Below are 18,130 nucleotides of genomic sequence, written 5' to 3'. Positions count from 1 at the left end.
GCCCTGTCTGGGAAGGAATGTGTTGTGTCGGGTGGAGCGAGGGCGTGGGTAATGTGCCACTTTAGTTGTATGTGCATGTGTTCTCTGCTGCAGGCTTGCCCATGCGATCGTGCCTGGAGCACTCTGGTTTCCAGGTGACAGACACGATTCACGGTATAGTATGAGACCTCCGAAGCTAGAGCATCCTCTACGGCTCTCATCCCTTTCTTTCAGTTTGTGGATTTAAGAAATGTTTTGTTTTGTTTTAATTTTTTTAAATAAAATCATAATGCTTGTTAAGTAGCACCAGCTACAGTTTTTACTGTGTTTAAAGAGGTTATAGTGATTAAGATTTCAAATGTTGTTGACTATATTATCACTGTTTTTGTTCTTTTGTCCAAGGCAAATCAGATCCCTATCTTCTGTTTCCTCAGTAGAAAATGACGACCATTTAGTAATTTTAGAAAACTGGGCCTCAACCTAAGAACTTAACTGAAGTACTTGGGCTCTTCTTCCTTCCTGCTCCTCTCAGCACTCAGGGAACATTCATGCTTCAATTTCTGTGATTCTGTGTGCTCATGAACAGATCACTTAGGCTACATGTTGTAAGTCATTGCGTGGGGATCACACTGTGTGGGGGTGGGGGCAGGGGAGGCACTGGGGCTTGAACTTGGAAGGACCTGTGTGCTGTCCCTGAGCTTTCTTTGCTCAAGGCTAACGCTCTACCACTTGAGCCACAGCTCTACTTTTGGTTTTTGGTGGTTAACAGAGGATAAGAGCCTGACCTTCAAATCTCAGCCCAAGTAGAGGGATCTCACAGTTTGAATGCTCTGTAATAGATTTTTATAGAATGCTGGGTAAACGATAAAAAACAGTAGAAATAGGATAGTCTCCCCCCTTCCCCCCCCACCCCAAGTCAGGAGAAGGTAGATGAGCATCCATTGCAGTACTAAGGAGTCCACATATGGTAAAGGTTATCAGAAAGCATGTGGCGTGTATGCTCTTCATTCCACCTCATGGGGATGAAATAGGATAGCCAGTAGTTCTAGTATTGGCCATGCCATGTTAGTAAGACCTCTTCTAGAGAGTCAAGTTGGTCCATCACTGGGGTGGGTGTTAGAAGTTTTCAAAGCCACAAGTTGGCAGCATAGTCCAGGGCCAAACAAGCGCCAAGCTCCTAGCTTTCAATGTGACCTTGCAGCCCCAGGGTCCTGGCTGGCCAGAGCAGTCAGGGGGAGGTGAGGCCTTGAGGCCTTTTCCCAGACCATTTTAGATGTCCTAGGAGTTTAGTCTAGCCAGTAGCTGGGTTACTTGTTCATTATGTGGATCCCAGAGCATCTTAGAAAGCCACAACTGTTCTTTGTTTCACATAGAGCATTGAAAAGAGGTGGTAGCAGAGTGAGCCATGTGCTCCGGTTTGGTGAGGGAGTGGTGGAGACCAAGACAGTCGCACTAACTGCTATGTTTGCTGCTATGATCGTAGACATAGTGGCTATCTTATTATAACGTTGTGTATAATGATTACTTGGTTTCTTAAATAACATTCTTAGATCCTAGGAGCAGCTCAGGCCATAGTGGGTTTCTAAAGACACCTTGGTTCAAGCTGAATGCCAGCCACCTACACTAGCTTATTAGATCCAAACCCCACTACTGCACAGAACCAGGGGAAACTGACACTTACTTTGAGTACAGTGGCTTGGGTATAAGCCCTTCCTCATTACTAGAGGAATATTTTACTAAGAAGATCTCAGTTCAAGGCTAGCTTGGATAAATAATGACCAGTATTTTGCATCTCAACAAATAAGCCAGGCCTGGTGGTTACATGTACAGTCCCATGTATACGGGAAACACAGGTAGGAGGATTGAGCAACAAATGTGAGATCCTATCCAAAAATTAACTACAGCAAAAAGAGCTAGTGAGTACAAGGCCTTGAGCTCAAACTCCAGCACCACCAAAACCAAAATAAAACAAAAATTCATCTTTTAAAAAAATCTTCTGTGACTAAAAAAACCCCAAACTAAACATGTAACCAACACTCCCCTTTTACTGCTGTAACTTTCACCTGTATAGCCTATATCACAGACTAATAAATACATGGCTCTGACTTCTAGCTTCTCTTGAAAAACCAAGTGTAAAATGAGAAAAGTGAATTAAAAAGGGAGAAGCAGCATTGGCAAGAGTATGCTTCATTACATAGAATTCACCTCATAAGGTGTGTAATTCGTAGTTAGGTGTCTTGGGTGTATTTGGGGCATTCTGGTTTCTCTAGGTACTGACGTGGCACAGCTCCTCTATGAGGAGTTTCAGGTGAGTGTAGAGGGGCGGTGCACCCACGTGTCCTCCACCGTGGTGACCACCTGGTGACCACCGTCCCTTGTCTTCCTTCATCTGCTTCCTCAGCTATTTTGAAGCAAATTCTGTAAATATTTTAGTATGTATTTACATGTGATATATTATCTTAAATGACTGCCATCATGTTCCCAGACAAACAAAATGAGGGCTAGGAATAGAGCCTTGTGCTTGGTGTTCACAAGGCTTTGATCTCAGCATCTCACACATGCATGCACACATGTAATTTAAGTAAAATAAGCATTATTCAGACTTCTAATAAACATGAAATACAAGTTTTATAACTTACAAAAGATTATTTTTAATTAACTTGAAAGTTAGAAGAAAGTATAAAGTTGTGCTAAATATTGATACAATGTTTTAATACTTGCCCCTGCAAAGAATTCCACAACTTACTTTACTTCCTGTCTTCCTGGACAGAAAGCCTTTCTTTCTTTTTTTCTTTCTTTCTTTATTTTTTTGACAGAAAGCCTTTCTGACTCTGATAGTGTGTATGTGTGTGTACATGCGTGTGAGAGAGAGAGATTGATTAGGAGGAGGCTTCCTCTCACGTTCATGTCTGTCGAATCTGCTGTGATCTTTCCGGGCTTTGCTCTTGCTTGTAGGGCATTTTGTACTGAGGAAACAGAACACAGGGCTGCATACTACAGAAGTCCATCTTGCCTTCACCATGGTGCTCTTAGGGTATAAGTCACGCATTCAGTTGGGGTGAGTGGGGAAATTATTGATGGAATTTATTTATGGCCACTTCTGGCGCCAAAAAGGAGTGGCCTTGAGCTGGGTGCTGGTGGCTCACACCTGTAATTATAGCTTCTCAGGAGGCTGACACCTGGAGGACCGAGGTTCCAAGCTAGCCCGAGACTTCTCCAGTTAACCAGCATAAAGCCAGACTAGTCTGGAGCCGTGGCTCAACTGGTAGAGCACTGATTGTGAGCAAGCAAGCTGGAGTGTGAGTCTGGAACTAAGTGTGGGCCTAGGAACTAAGCCCCTTGGTAATGTCGGGTAAAGTGACTTATTTTTTAGAGCACCATTTGACAGGGAAAGGGACTTCTGTTAGCTAAGTAACCATTAACTGTATCTTGCTAAGAAGATACAGTTAGAGCAATAACAGCATAGGAGTAACCATAGTCATATAGAATTGTGTGCAGGTCAAATCCCGGTACAACAGACATCATTAAACTTATTTATTCTACCTGGTTTTAATGGTTTTACTACAAAGTATTAATATGTATCAGCTTATAAAATTTTCCTTATCCTTAACTTTGCCTGGGGAGAACAAAAGCCCAAGGTTTTTTTTTTAAATGAATGAATTGATGTATTTATATACTTATTTGTGGGCTTATCAAGAACATAAAAATACCTCTGGGTGGCAAGTAGAAATAGCATTGTATCGCCTGGTAACACTCATTTCAGTGTTCTTGTTGGTGTTAAGTTATAACTGAAGAGCTGGCATTATAAAGCCAACTGGGATTTTCTAAGTTGCCAAAGCACAAGGACTTTGTCTCCCCCCAGACCTTTTCTCCACTGGAACAGGACATGGACTGTTTGGGCCCCTCTCCGTGTCCTAATTCCCTCTAGTGTCCCCAGCCACAGGGCCGCCAGCTTCACTGCACAGGGGGCTCCTTGGTTCCTGGTACAGCAGGAACCCTGTTTGTTCATGCCATCCAGGAGGGGAGCAGGCATCTCATTTGCTCGGGGAAAGTCCTAGAGCACTTAGTTCCAAAGTCCCAAAGTCTCAGTGGGCGGAAGTCTAAGGCTGCTGAGCGAGGGTGGGCCGGGGAGCAGGGAGCGGAGGCTCCAGCTTCCATGCTATCTCGGCACTTCAGCAGACCATCCCATGTCACCAGCCAAGGCCCAGTGGGGTTTTGTAATAGTGATTTTTATCACTTGCATTGTAACGGGATTTCACCTGTCACATCTTCTCATCAGTTAGTGTCTGCAGATTACACAGATGAAAGTGTCATCTACCCATTTGTACTTCCTGTACTTTGTTCCAAATGTGTTTAACTATGTTACAGATATGATAGACTATGTATCCATGAGAGCCAGCACTAGAAGCCTTTTGCAGATAGCGTTATGAAAATGGATGCTTGCTTTGTTTACTTCCGTGTAGTGAGGTAAACTGTTTACACACATGCCCTGAACTGTGTGGAATGTGGTGTGCCGTGTGGTGGGTGAGTGGTTGCGAAAGTGTCAGGGGTTTTAGAATGCTGCAGAGTAAGTAGCTGGTGTTGCTTAACGTGGCATTTTTTTTTCCCTGTCCACACTTTCCACCCTTGGTACAGGTATTTTTGATAAAGCTGTGGAATGGAAAGGTATGTTTTTCCATGGGATGGTCAGAATCTGTTACTTTACAATTCTTTTTAAGATTTCCTTTAAGGGATTCCTCTTGGGTCTGGCTCAAACAGGCTTTGTTTAATTGTAACAAAATAACATCTTTTTGGAGATAATAGCTGAGTATAAAATGTTGATATGGCCCTTCCCCTTATTAAGGGTAGTACGAAGGGTTTAGAGCACCGGGTGGGGGGTGGTTTGGAAATGCATAGCCTCGGCCATGATGACAGAATGCGGCCTGGGCATTGCTCATGCGGTTGGTGATGTGGTTGTGTGGTGGAAGTCCTGGTTACAGTCATTGGCAATTTCATTGAGAAAAGTGATATCAAAGTAGCCCTTAATGTGTTACCCTGTCAGATCACTGTAAGGACCGTTAACATTCACACAGTCCTCTTTTTGCTGGAGGAACAGTTGGGACGGAGCCATGACTGGCTGCAGTAGCGGGGCCCATGTGGGAGAGGCCAGTGGGAGAGCCTGGGCCCGCTTTCCTGCCCGCCCGCCCGTGTCCGTGCCAGCTGTGGCCATCCATAGGCGTGTTCACACTCCTGTCCTTGCAGGTTGACTTGAGAGAGCCGCGTGGCTAAATCGAGGAGAGCCTCGGCCTGCGCTTGTCTTTAGAAGGCCCGAAGGGAAGCGAGCACTGTAGTGACTTTGCTCTAACAGTGAGCGTGTGCAAGGTACAGGGTGCCCTGGGTGGCTGTGTGACGCGCAGCTGTTGGCTCTCAGAGGCACACCCCTTTCCTCACTTGTAAGGCGTTGGCACCGTGCTGGAGGCCGCTGCTGCCCGTACGCCGCCACGCCAGTCACGGGGGGCCGTGAGGCCCTTGTTAAAGACCTGTGAGGTTTTGTGAACCCTGACTGTTCTGGTGGTTGCAAAGTTAGTGTCTGCTCAGTGTTCTCCATCTCACCGGAAGTGTTTGCTTTTTCTCCTTCGTAGAGGTCCTGTAATAAAGAGGGATCCGAACAAGCTCAAAAAGAAAATGAATTTCAAGTAAGTAATCCAGATCATTGTGCATCTGCGTGAGGTGAAATCTGCTGGCCGCCTCTCTGTGATGCGGCCCAGCAGGACCTCTTCTGCCTTGGAAACACGCTTCCCTGAGGCCGGAGTGAGCGTGGGGTCTCCGATTCCTCCTGCTGGTATAGAAAGTGAAGTTGTCTTTGTAGGAGCATTTCCAAAAGTGTTTGGGGTGCTAAGAGATGATGGAGGTTTGGGTAACATTTCTAGTAATATTTGTGTGTGTGTATGTTCACCCTGGGGCTTGAACTCAGGGCCTGGGCACTGTCCCTGAGCTTTTGTGCTCAAGGCACAAAGGCACTCTTAACTCTTGAGCCAAAGCTCCACTTCTGACTTTATCTGGTGATTAATTAGAGAGAAGAGCCTCACAGATTGCCTTGGCCAGTTTTGAACCATGATCTTCCGATCTCAGCCTCCAGAGTAGCTAGGATTACAGGTGTGAGCCACCGGCACCCGGGCCAGTGTGTGAGCACTGGCACCCGACTCCTGACAGTTCAGTGCATCTTTGTTTGTTCCCATGCCTCTCATCAGGGAGCGAGCTTCCTGGTTGTTTAATGACCACCCTCTTTTCCTGGAAAAGCAGCGATGTAGAGCCTATGGCCAGAGTGGACTTGGAGACTGAGCTAAAATGATGCCATGCTCAGAGATGCACACATGCAGGGGGCTTGAAGACTGTAAGACGGAGCGTGAGACAGGACTGTGGGGCGCGTTCCACATTGGGGAGTGAGGCCTTTCCATCATTCTCTCGTGTACAGGCCTGTAGGGAAGGGGCATGCGGGTGCCAGGGGGTCATGATGGGGCCGGGCCATGCGTCTGCCTAGGTGAGCTTCTAAACCTCCCTCAGGTGCACCTGCACTGCCTGCCCCGGGGCCTCGGCTCCATCAGTCCCAGCATACCTCCACATCCTCTAGTAAAACCCACAGGGAGTTGGTTTTTTTTTTTTTTGCCAGTCCTGGGCCTTGGACTCAGGGCCTGAGCACTGTCCCTGGCTTCTTTTTGCTCAAGGCTACTGCTCTGCTGCTTGAGCCACAGCGCCACTTCTGGCCGTTTTCTGTATACGTGGTGCTGCGGAATCGAACCCAGGGCTTCATGTATACGAGGCAAGCGCTCTTGCTACTAGGCCATATTCCCAGCCCGGGAGTTGGATTTTTGTCTGTGATCTCTTGGCTGCCACAGACAATTGGCAGTGAGAGTAGAAGAGCTGGTTTTGTTTTCCTTTGAGCCTCTTTGACTGTCCATCTTGGACTGAAGAGCCATCTCTTGTGGACATCTTCCTGCCTCTCGTAGGACCTTTCCTCACAGTATTCTCTAGAGGAGCCTCAGGCCACAGGTGGGGCCACTGTCTCCTTTTCTTTCAGCCATTTCTCCTCCATCTGAAACTCTGGTTCCTCTGAAGCACCTGCCCTGGTCCCCCCCCCTGCAGCCATCATCTGTGGGTGTGCTGCCACTTGCCCTCACTCTCTGAAGATCTCCTGCCATCATCATCTGGCCATACCAACTTTTCCCCTCCGTTTCTCCTGCCTTCTTCTCCAGTGCACCCCCTACTGGCCTCCCAGCCTGCTTGTGTACCTCTGAGACACCACCACCTTCTTTCCTTCCATCAGCCCTCTTTCCTGCCGCTTTAGGACACAGCTCTGCCCTCAGGAGCCTTTCCTTCCACACGTTCTTGGCTGCAGCTTCCACTCCCCTCCTGTGTAATCCTGCTCCTCCGTGCTGTGTAAAGTGGCTGCAACTGTCTGTTGCAGGAGAGCCACACAAAACCAGGAGGGGTCTGTTAGCCCAAGGTACTTAACCCACCCTGCCTGGCAGGCCTTGTTTTCTCTTCTGACCTCCCTGCCTGCACCTAAGCGTGCAGTGAGCCTTATTCTTGATGGCTGCTTCTTTCTCTCTCACCATCATCCTTTCACCTCAAAGAAGCCTTCTGTGTTTGCATCATCTTTTCCACTGACCTTCCCTGTTGAAGGACCTTCTTCCCTGTGTCCCCACCCCAGTTCCTCTGGGGAAGAGCCCCACTTCTTAGTTTGTCATCACTGACCCTGTTCTGCAGTGATAGGGCGTTCCTCCCCAGCCCCTCTCCAACTCTGCTCCTCTTCTTTTTTTTTTTTTTTTTGGCCAGTCCTGGGCCTTGGACTTAGGGCCTGAGCACTGTCCCTGGCTTCTTCCCGCTCAAGGCTAGCATTCTGCCACTTGAGCCACAGCGCCACTTCTGGCCGTTTTCTGTATATGTGGTGCTGGGGAATCGAACCCAGGGCCTCATGTATACGAGGCAAGCTCTCTTGCCACTAGGCCATATCCCCAGCCCTCTGCTCCTCTTCTTGATAACATTGTTTTTCCTTAAAAAATATTTATTTGCCTGTCTGTCTACCTATCACACAGTACTAAAGTTTGAACTCGGGACTTGATGCTCTTGCTTAGCTTTTTTTGTTGAGTTGAGCCACAGCTCCACTTGCAGCTTTTGCTGGTTAATTGGAGATAAAAGTCTCTAGGATGTGTCTGCCTGAGCTGGCTTTGAACTGTAGACCTCAGATCTCAACTTCCTGAATAACTAGGATCATAGGCATGAGCCTCTAGTGCTCAGCTATTTTCTTTTGTTTTTATTGATAAGCTTTTTGATGTTAATGATCTAAAGCCTCTTCAGAGCTGACAAGATTTCTTGAGTCAGAATCTGCTGAATCTGCTTTCATACTTCCCAGTCTCCTTTGCTCTTCCCTTACCTCTATGCAACTTTATTTCATTGTAATTTGTGGTGCTGGGGATGGAACCCAGGGCCTTGTGAACACTACACACGTTCTCAGCCCTGAGCTGTATCTTCAGCTTCCCAGTCTCTTTTTTCAGGAAAAATAAAAAATTGAAGCTGGGCATTGGCGGCTCACTCCTGTAGTCCTGTAATCAGAAGGCTGAGATCTGAGGATCACAGTTCAAAGCCAGCCTGGGCAGGAACGTCCATTAGACCCTTGTAGAGCTGTGGATCAAGTTGTAAAGCCTTGAGCGAAAAAGCTCAGAGGACGGTAACCAGACCCTTAAGCCCCAGGACCAGCACACATTAAAAAATTGCGTTTTGAAAGCTTGGGAAAGTGTAGAGTAATGTAATATATTCCCACCATATAGAATTACATTTTTTACATTGCTTGGTTTTCAACCTTTTCTACAAATTCATTCATTCATTCATTCATTCATTCAGCTAGCTACCCAGTCCTAGGGCTTGAACTCAGGGCCTGAGCACTGTCCCTGGCTTCCTTTTGTTCGAGTCTAGCACTCTACCTGAGCCACAGCGCCACTCCAACTTTTTCTGTGTATGTAGTGCTGAAGAATGGAGCCCAGGGTTCATGCATGCTAGGCAAGCACACTACCGCTAAGCCACGTTCCCAGCCCCATGAATTTATTTTTACCGTTTAACCTTTCAACCAGCCTTCAGGCATGTAGAACAAATTGCAAAAGCAGTAGAGAGAGTTCCCCTACCCTCTTTTTTCCCCGTTACCCTCTTTCTTGATTCTCTCATGCTGTTCTTCCACACGCCCATCACAACTAGGCATTAGTACTGGTGCGTTTGTAACAGCCAAGCTGCAGACCGCATTTCAGTGTCAGGAGATTCGCTGCCACTGGTTTTAGCTGCTTCCTCTTCGTTTTTTACTGGATACTTGGGCAGCGTGCCAGCAGTTTCTGCACATTGCTTTGTTCAGTGTTTCCTCATGATTAGGATGAGCCTAAGTATTTTTGGTTAGAGTACTACAAAAGTGCTGCCTTTTGTGTGCATGTACTGGTATTAAGGCTTGAACTCCAGGCCTGGGTGCTTATACTTAGCTTTTTGGCTCAAGGCTGGCACTCTACTACTTGAACCAGAGTTCCACTTCTGGCTTTTTGGTGGTTAATTGGAGATGAGGGTATCATGGACTTTCTTGTCTAGAGTGGCTTTGAACCATGATCCTCCAATCTGAGCCACCAGTGTCAGACTTTGTGATGCATTTTTGAGGCTAAAAATATCACTTCCAATTTTTTTGGCCAGTCCTGGGGCTTGAACTCAGGGCCTGGATACTGTCCTGGAACTTTTTTGCTCAAGGCTAGCACTTGAACCACAGTGCTACTTCTGGCTTTTTCTGTTTCTGTGGTATTGAGGAATCGAACCCAGGGCTTCATGCATGCTAAGCAAGCACTCTACCACTAAGCCATATTGCCAGCCTCTTTTTTTTTTTTTTTTAAGTGAAGCCATGTATGTAAGTTCAATCTTGCTTCCATGTCCCCCATCTAGATCCTTCCACCTCTTCTGTTCGCTCTGTACCCCTTCCCAGCTTAACAGCTTCCTGTTGCCAGGTCCGGTGGCATGTTCCTGTCTTTCTCTTTCTCTTAGACCTTTGTCTGATAGAACATCACTCCTTCCTTCATGAAGGCCAGCACTCTTATTTATCCTTTTTTTTTTTTGCCAGTCCTGGGCCTTGAACTCAGGGCCTGAGCACTGGCTTCTTTTTGCTCAAGGCTAGCACTCTACCACTTGAGCCACAGTGCCACTTCTGGCCATTTTCTATGTATGTGGTGCTGAGGAATCGAACCCAGGGCTTCATGTATATGAGGCAAGCGCTCTTGCCACTAGGCCATATTCCCAGTCCCTTATTTATCCTTTTTAACCCAGCCTGTTGCCCACTTGCTCTGCAGCCCCTGGGCTCAGGTGATGTGCCCATTCTCATGGGTAGTACTCGTACTGTGGTGACAGTCTGTTTGTAAGCTGTTACGCAGTTCTCAGGGCTAGTCTGGTTCTTCTTCTGTCCCTTGGTGAGTCCACCATGAAGTTGGTTAGTTTTTTTATTCTTTTGGTGCTAGTCCTGGGGCTTGAACTCAGGGCCCAGGTGCTGTCTCTGAGCTTTTGTGCTCTAGGCACTCTGCACCTTGTGCTGTAGCTCCAGCTTATTGGTGGTTAATTGGAGATCAGAGTCTTATTGGCCTTCCTCCCCCAGCTGCCTTTGAACCATGATTCTCAGATCTGAATCTCCTGAGGAGCTGGGCCATGGGTGTGGGCCCGCGGCACGCCCGAGTGCACAGGTTTCGTGGTCCTCATGCTGTCGAGGCTCAGGAGCTGGGCTCCTTAGCCATGCTGCTCTCCAGGGCAGCTCTTGTCTGCCCAGCTCTCACTGCCATCCACCCACTCCTCAGTGCCCAAGCTTCCTCCTTGAGAAGTGCCCATAGCTCATCCGCACCTCGCCCAGCACCCCCCGTGCCCTCTTGGGAATAGCCTTTTCCCCCATGGCGGCCACCTCATCTGCACTTGCGGTTGCCTTTTCTAATTCTAGAGTGGAAGCGCTGTGCAGGTGGGACCTGATAGGTTTACTCATTGTTTCCAGGGACACAGCAGAAATGTAGCAGGTGAGGCCAGCAAGAATAGTTGAGTACTTGGGAGCAGTGGGTGGCTGTCTGGGGCTTGGTGTGGAGGTGCAGACTGAACCCCGCGGCCCAGCTTTTTAAGTAGCAGCAGGAATAAGCAGTGGGGTGATGAGTTCATCACCCAAGGTTCTTCTGTCTTGGTGACCTTCAGTTGCTTCCTGTCCAAGGTCTGCCCACTCTCTCTTCAGACCATCCTGCCCTGATCCTGCCATGGATAAATGCTGACAGCAGCGTTGTAGGACAAATGTTTACAGTGATCTTTGTAACCAAAGTTCTCCAGTTCTCCCTCTTGTTGGCTCCATTTCTGGGCATGGTTGACACCTCTGAAGAGGGGTCTGGATAGCATATAACCTGCTTCCCAGGCCTATGCTGCCCCGCATAAATGAAGGCAGCTTTCATAGTTAGTATGTACATAGTGCTCAACTTCCAAAGCAGTATAGCAGAGCTTACACCTATGGGTAAACTTGGCATTTCCGCCCTTAAGGGACAGTTGATATTGGATATTATGTGTGTCATACACAATGCTATCCCTGATTCCCTGAGGCTCTGATGCCCTTCTGTAAGTCACTACAGTGTGGAAAGCTAGAAAGACACCTTAATTTTCACCAAATTCTGGATATCTACAAACAGAATCCTAATTCAGTTATTTGGAAATAATTGGAGGATGGCATAGAACTGGGGGAAATGAGATGGAAACAAAGCACTGTGAAGACCCGTTGAGGCCAGCTCCGTCTTGTCTTGCCTGGCAGTGCCACTCTTAGGAAGCAGAGAGCATGGATCAATGCATAGAACGCTTTGCTGTCTGTCCGGTGGGCTTGAGGTCAGCCATCCCGCAGAGATGGTCCCTCGTGGCAGGGGCTGATGAGCTATGGAAAATACTTACTCATCTACACAGACACTTGGTGGTAATATTCTTTAAGGCCTAAGAAATAAAACCTGTTTGATATCCTGTCTTGTTGCAGAACTCATTAACTATATTAGCTAGTGAAGATACATATTAGAAACATGTACATTCAGGATCATAAGAGGAGACAGATCACAGTTGTGGGGGACTACCAATAAATCCATCTGTCCCCACGAAATGTGCTTGAATATGGTGTGACAGCCTTTTCTTCTTCTCACCAGTGTTAGCATCCCCATGTTGCAGGTGAGCTTGTCCCTGGGGGCTCAGTTTGTTGTGAAGTGTCAGTACTTCCACCCCTATCATCTGGGGTCTTGTTCTTGCACAATACATTTCTTACCAGAGGATGAACTATCTGAGCACTTATTTACAACACACCTACTGGGGACTTTCCAATGCAACAGCTAGGAATCTCCATTTTAGTTCTTTTAAAGAAAATGTTGTTTAAAGGTGATGTACAAAGGGGCATTTTAGCGCTTTAAAAAAACAAAACTGGAGGAGGACTTCTTTCTCGCCCCTTTACCCCAATGGGTGGAAACTCTTAAGCCATAATTTGCTGTGTAAGGAAAAAGATAAAGCATGTGAATTTGAGCCGAGACAAAAGGACAGAATTTTGAAAGGCAAAATGATGATAGATTTCCCCATTAGTTATTTGGGTGAAGGTAGAACATAGGAGCGTCTGTCATAGAGCCTTTAGCACTGGAGTCTAGGGAAAGGCGAGGGTGAAATCCAGAATGCTGCAGGCCAGCGTATGCTTTGGGCTTTGACCAAGAGGCAGTGACTCTGGAATAGTCAGTAGATCTTACATTTAACTGGATCTACAGCAATGTGGGTTCGGTTTTCACTAGACCCTCCAAGGAGCAGGTCACTTTGAATCAGATATGTGGCGTGTCTTTGCTAAGAGACTCATACGTGTTATCAATGTAAAAGCAACAAAAGTACAGATACTGTTCTGTCTAGGGACCAGAAACCTGCATTAAATTTGAATCTGAAGTTCGTCCAAGTGGTATAATGCTTGCAAGCATGGATCCTGCCAGCTCACACTGTGAATTGAGAGCCTCTGGTTCGTGTTCGTGAAGCGGCTCCCAAGGCGTGCTTCTTGATGCTGGTACGTGGCACACAGTAAACTCCTGTTTGTTGCCGTCTATTCTAGGGCACTGAGGCGATGGTGCTGGAGAGCGTTATGTTTGCCATTCTTGCAGAGAGGTCACTTGGACCCAAACTCTATGGCATCTTCCCGCAAGGCCGGCTGGAGCAGTTCATCCCGGTAAGATTTGAGCGCCCTGGTGAGTGAGACATGAGCTACAGGCAGAAGGCGAATGCCTCCCCACCCCCACCCCGAAACGCGGTGCTTTGAAATAGTAAGACCTGTTATTAAACTGGATTGAAATAAAAACAAAAAAAATGTGAGTATAAATCAGAACTTTCTTTGTTCCTACGAGACATAGTCCTCCAAATGAAAAGTCCTCGTGAGATGTAACCCTGGACTGCCCCGTTCTCAGCCTGGAGGCGTGTAGGACTCAGTGGGCATCGCCCACACTTGCCATCTCCACAGCCCTGCTGGAGCCTCTGCCGCTCTGTGCTTGTCTCCAGTGTTTAGTTTTCCCCACCCCACCCAACTCCCAGGTCTCCATCACAGAAGGCACCTGGCTGGAGTGCTGTGCCCATCAGCTCAACTTACAATAGCCAACCAGTCTGTGGAGGCTCCACTATCCAGTTCCACAATCCCCCTACAAGGGGTGTTCTGCTCTGGCCGACACTGGTGCCTTCTGGGTGAGGCTGTCACCCTGAGTGTGTTTCAGGAGCACATGCTTTACCAAGCATTTTAGCCTAATGCCTGGCACCTGTGTGTTTCTGCTCCCTACCAGGCATGAGGATCAAATATACACTAGACAACATTAGGCATTTCTTATGATTACAAGCAGCAGTGGTGATGGAGGCCAGTTTTGAGTGAAAAAGCCAAATGAGGGGAAGGCCCTGAATTCAAGCCCCAGTACTAGAATGCATGTATACACACACACACACACACACACACTCACACACACTCACACACAAAAGTGAGCAATAAAAATAAATTACAGCATGCCTGTAGTCCTAACTATTCAGGAGGCTGAGATCTGAGGATTGTGGTTCAAAGTCAACTCAGGGAGAAAAGTCCACAAGACTCCGATTAACTCCCAGAAAACCAGATGTGGAGCTATGGTAGAGTGCTAGCCTTGAGCAGAAGAAACCCAAGGTACAGAAGACTACAAATAGTGTACCATAGTAACAAAGCCCAATAAAAACAAACTTAAGAATTGTCCTTTAGCTGGATGTGTTGGCAGGTTAAGGCAAAAGGATCACAGTTTGAAGCCAGCCTTGGCTACAAAGTGAGATCCTATAGCCAGAAAAAGCAAATTGTCTATTAGCAAACATGTACCACAGGTCCCCCTTTTTAAAAGGTGAAGTAGTGCCAGATGAGCAGAGTGGGGGTCAGGCCCAGGGTTGGCATGTCTATACAGTGGTTCTGTTCCACTTCTTAGGTTCTCACTCTTGGCAGAGGGAAAAAGAAACGTTGGTTTGATTCCTCCTCATCCTGTAGGTTACTTGTGGGTTTCTTCCTGACTCTTCAGGCATCTTTCAGAGGCCTGGGTGCTGGCGGCCAGCATGGTTAGCGGCCCCCGCTAGAGCCCCTCTGTACTGGCCAGGGAGGTTGGCATATTAGATTTGTTCATCTTTGGGTAGGTTAACTTTACATTTTCCACATTGCCAGATACAGCACAGTTTGTACACTGTGTAGTTGGTCAGTGGCACCCTGTGTAGTTGGTTGGTCACTTGTACGACAGTGATTCCATATTGGAGTACACTATTAGTCACCCAGTGACATTGTAGCTTTCACAGTATCATCATGAAACGTGATGGTGGTGCTGGTATAAATACACAAGTTTGTGTGCTGCCAGTCATGTGACAGCTCACATCCGTGACTCCCACACTGTACTGTTGTTAGTTTATAGTGAGTTCCTGCTTATAAAAGAGCCTCACACGTGTCATGGTCATGCAGGATGCAGTCCCATGTTCCATCGTCTCCTGCACTTAATTTAACCTGTGTTGTGTGGCTTCTGTAGGTGGGGTGTGATCCCTTCTACCCATGCTTGCTGGCTCTAGCGGTCAGCTCTCTGAGAGACACTGGGACCACAGGCTCCTCGAGCCTGCTGTGGAAGGGCTGCCAGGACAGCCGGGCAGGGCCGAGTCCAGAGGTCTGTCCTCTGTGACTGTCTCCTTGTCCATGCCGCCTGCTGAAGCCGCCTTGGTGCCGGGCCAGGTGCTGAGAGCTGCAGAAGGCAGGGTTGCTGGTGTGGGTGAGCTAGTGAATGTACAAGCGTGCGCACCAGCACTGCAAAGGGAGGCGTCAGATCATTGGGGTGTGAGGGTGGACTCATACTTAGAAGCGTTCACAGTGAAATAGTCTTCATGGTAGTAGTGCATGGCAATTGCTGGGTCCCTGTCTGTGGGGATACAGCGCACGTGTATGCAGGTCTTGGGGCTTGAACTCTGGGCCTAGGTGCTGTCCCTGAGCTTTTTGCTTAAGGACAGCTCCACTTCCACTAAGGGGCCTTTATATACTGAATAAGCCTTACGTACCCTACCCATACGAGTTTCTCCTGAGGTGGGAGAGGCCATAGGTTCCTGGGGCAGATGGCAAGGTGTAAGTCGCTTTTATCTTCCAGAGTCGGCGCTTAGATACTGAAGAATTAAAGTTGCCAGATATTTCTGCAGAAATAGCTGAGAAAATGGCTACATTTCATGGCATGAAAATGCCGTTCAATAAGGAACCCAAATGGCTTTTTGGAACAATGGAAAAGTAAGTGGTCCCACCAGCCGGTCCTCATTCATCCCTTGCGGGAAGTTCCTGGCAGCCACAAAAGCAGGCATCTGTACCTGCCTGCCAGCTAGTCAGAGGCCCCTTTGGTTTTGATGTCTTGTGAATTTCTCCTTGCACAAGGCACTTCATCCCGGACAGAGACAGACTTGTTTGTAAAAAGGCCGTGGAGTGGGGTGGGGGAAACAAGCTTGCCACTCCCTGCCATGTTTCCTCGGGAGCCGAGTGGCCCGGGATGGGCCGGTGCAGTGTGTAGCTGAGGCCTGACAGAACAAACACACTCGCTGGACTAAGCTGTGCTCCTTTCTCTGGCCCCTTCCCCATCAGATACCTAAATCAAGTGCTGAGAATTACATTTACCGGGGAGTCCAGAGTGAAACAGCTGCAGAAGCTCCTCAGTTACAACCTGCCTCTGGAGCTGGAGAGCCTGAGGTGAGTGTTGGCTGGTAGAGTCATGCGGTCTGTGAACCCCGACATTGGGACAGGCATTGATTGGGACATCAGCCCAGGAAGCCTTCATGGAAAAGCAGATTTTCAGAGGACAGGTTGTTGTCTAGAGCAAAAGCTACTCCTTGGGGCAGGGGGTAGTGTAAGCTGATGAGAGAAAGCTTAGGAAACCTATGTTTGGAAGTGGGGCTGTGGCTCCCGTGGTAGAGCACCCTACTAGCCTTGAGTGAAAGAGCTCAGGGAGAGCACCCAGGCTGAGGTCACGCCCTAGAACTGACCCCCCCCCCCCTTCAGAAGTAAACAGGGAAAGAAAGAAAAAGGAATGATCGGCATGCTGTGAAGTTGTGACGAGCGCCGTGTAGGAAAAGGTGCCCAAACTGACCAGGTCAAGACGGGCAGGTTAAGGCCTCCCAGGAGCGCAGCGGCCTGCGGGGGCCTGCCCCGGGGCAAGAGCGTGTACACGGAAGCTGGCACCGCACAGGGCCCTGTGGGCATTTCGGGGCTGAGCTGCGGCCGACTCGTCTCCACATCACAGTTTCAGGACTCGGATGGAAGCTGTTAGCGCCGGTGCACTGGACACTAGCGAAGCACTGCCCATCTGAGTGCTCTCAGAGGCTACTTGCATCTGACTTTAAAAAGCTTTAGTAAACCTTTTTTTCCCCAGGTCATTGCTCGAATCTACTGCATCTCCAGTTGTATTTTGTCACAACGATTGTCAAGAAGGTAAGCTTGCCACAGTTTGCTTCAGGTAGGGTTTATGTGTATACTTGGAGGTTGCTGAGTGGCGAGGAATACAGCTTGAGGCTGTCTTGTGCAACCTTTATAGCAATCACATGGGGTTTTAGCCTGCCAACAGAAAATTCTCTGGTATTTACTAAGAGAAGAAGCAAGTTTTAGAAAAATCTGTGGGGTATTAACATTCATTTTCAGCAAAATACCAAATGCTTACATGAGAAAAATGTAAAGGAATAGTCCTGCTAGGCACTGGTGGCTCACACCTGTAATCCTAGCTACTCAAGAGGCTGAAATCACAGTTCAAAGCCACCCTGGGCAGGAAAGTCCTTGAGACTCTTATCTCCAGTTAACCAACTTGGTAGAGTACCAGCCTTGAGCTGAAGAGCTCAGGGACAGCGCCCAGACCTAGAATTGAAGCCCTACGACTGACAAAGTCATTAAGTTTAGGATTTCGGATGATACATTTGAACTTCTGTCACATGTTTGTATTCATGTTTACCTGCTTGCAGTGCACACATGCTCATGACTATGACTCCTTTACCCAACCAAGACAGCAGTGAAAGACCAAGATCACCCCCTCATGACCTCCTTTCCCTTCTTTTCTGCACCAGACAGCATACTGCAAGGCTTAGCAGATCAGCTCTTTGTTGTTAATGTTGCTGCTGTTTTGGGTTTTTGGGTTGTTGTTGTTTTTTTTGCTGACCCTAGGGCTTGAACGTTGGGCCTGCATGCTTTCCTTGAGCTCCTTTTGCTTAAGGCTGATACTCTACCACTTGAGCCACTTCTGGCTTTTTCTGTGATTAATTGGAGATAAGAGTCTCATGGACTTTCCTGCCCAAGCTGGCTTTGAACCACGATCCTCAAATGTCATCCTTCTGAGTAGCTAGGATTCCAGATACGGGTCTGGAATCTCTCTCTCTTTTAAATTCAGGTATTCATAAGAAATGTTGCACAATTTAATAGTGATTGCTTCTATGTCTATTAAAATCAGCACTGTATTTAGCACTAAATCAATACCAACATTTTTTAATCAATAAAAAATTTCACATATATTTAAAAATCATTATTCCAGATATGAATGCATGATAGTCATGCTATAGAATGTAGTATGGCATTAATTCATTACCCCGCTGATGTAGC

At 47.6% G+C, this 18,130-nt stretch overlaps 1 protein-coding gene across 3 annotated transcripts in view; it reads left to right on the top strand.

Moving 5' to 3' along the window:
* Chka (choline kinase alpha) overlaps positions 1–18,130 on the top strand; it is a 43,080-nt gene that overhangs the window by 19,776 nt on the left and 5,174 nt on the right. Inside the window, exons 3-8 of one of the 3 annotated variants that reach the window (XM_048359720.1) lie at positions 4,615–4,644; positions 5,601–5,654; positions 13,103–13,216; positions 15,657–15,790; positions 16,136–16,240; positions 16,920–16,978. In XM_048359720.1, coding sequence (XP_048215677.1) covers positions 4,615–4,644; positions 5,601–5,654; positions 13,103–13,216; positions 15,657–15,790; positions 16,136–16,240; positions 16,920–16,978 — 496 coding nt within the window. The remainder of the gene's footprint in view (positions 1–4,614; positions 4,645–5,600; positions 5,655–13,102; positions 13,217–15,656; positions 15,791–16,135; positions 16,241–16,919; positions 16,979–18,130) is intronic. The other 2 variants (XM_048359718.1, XM_048359719.1) reach the window with 2 other exon arrangements.

This window comes from Perognathus longimembris, chromosome 13 (assembly GCF_023159225.1).
Source record: "Perognathus longimembris pacificus isolate PPM17 chromosome 13, ASM2315922v1, whole genome shotgun sequence".
Lineage (NCBI taxonomy): Eukaryota > Metazoa > Chordata > Mammalia > Rodentia > Heteromyidae > Perognathus > Perognathus longimembris.
This window is presented reverse-complemented; position numbering and strand designations above follow the sequence as displayed.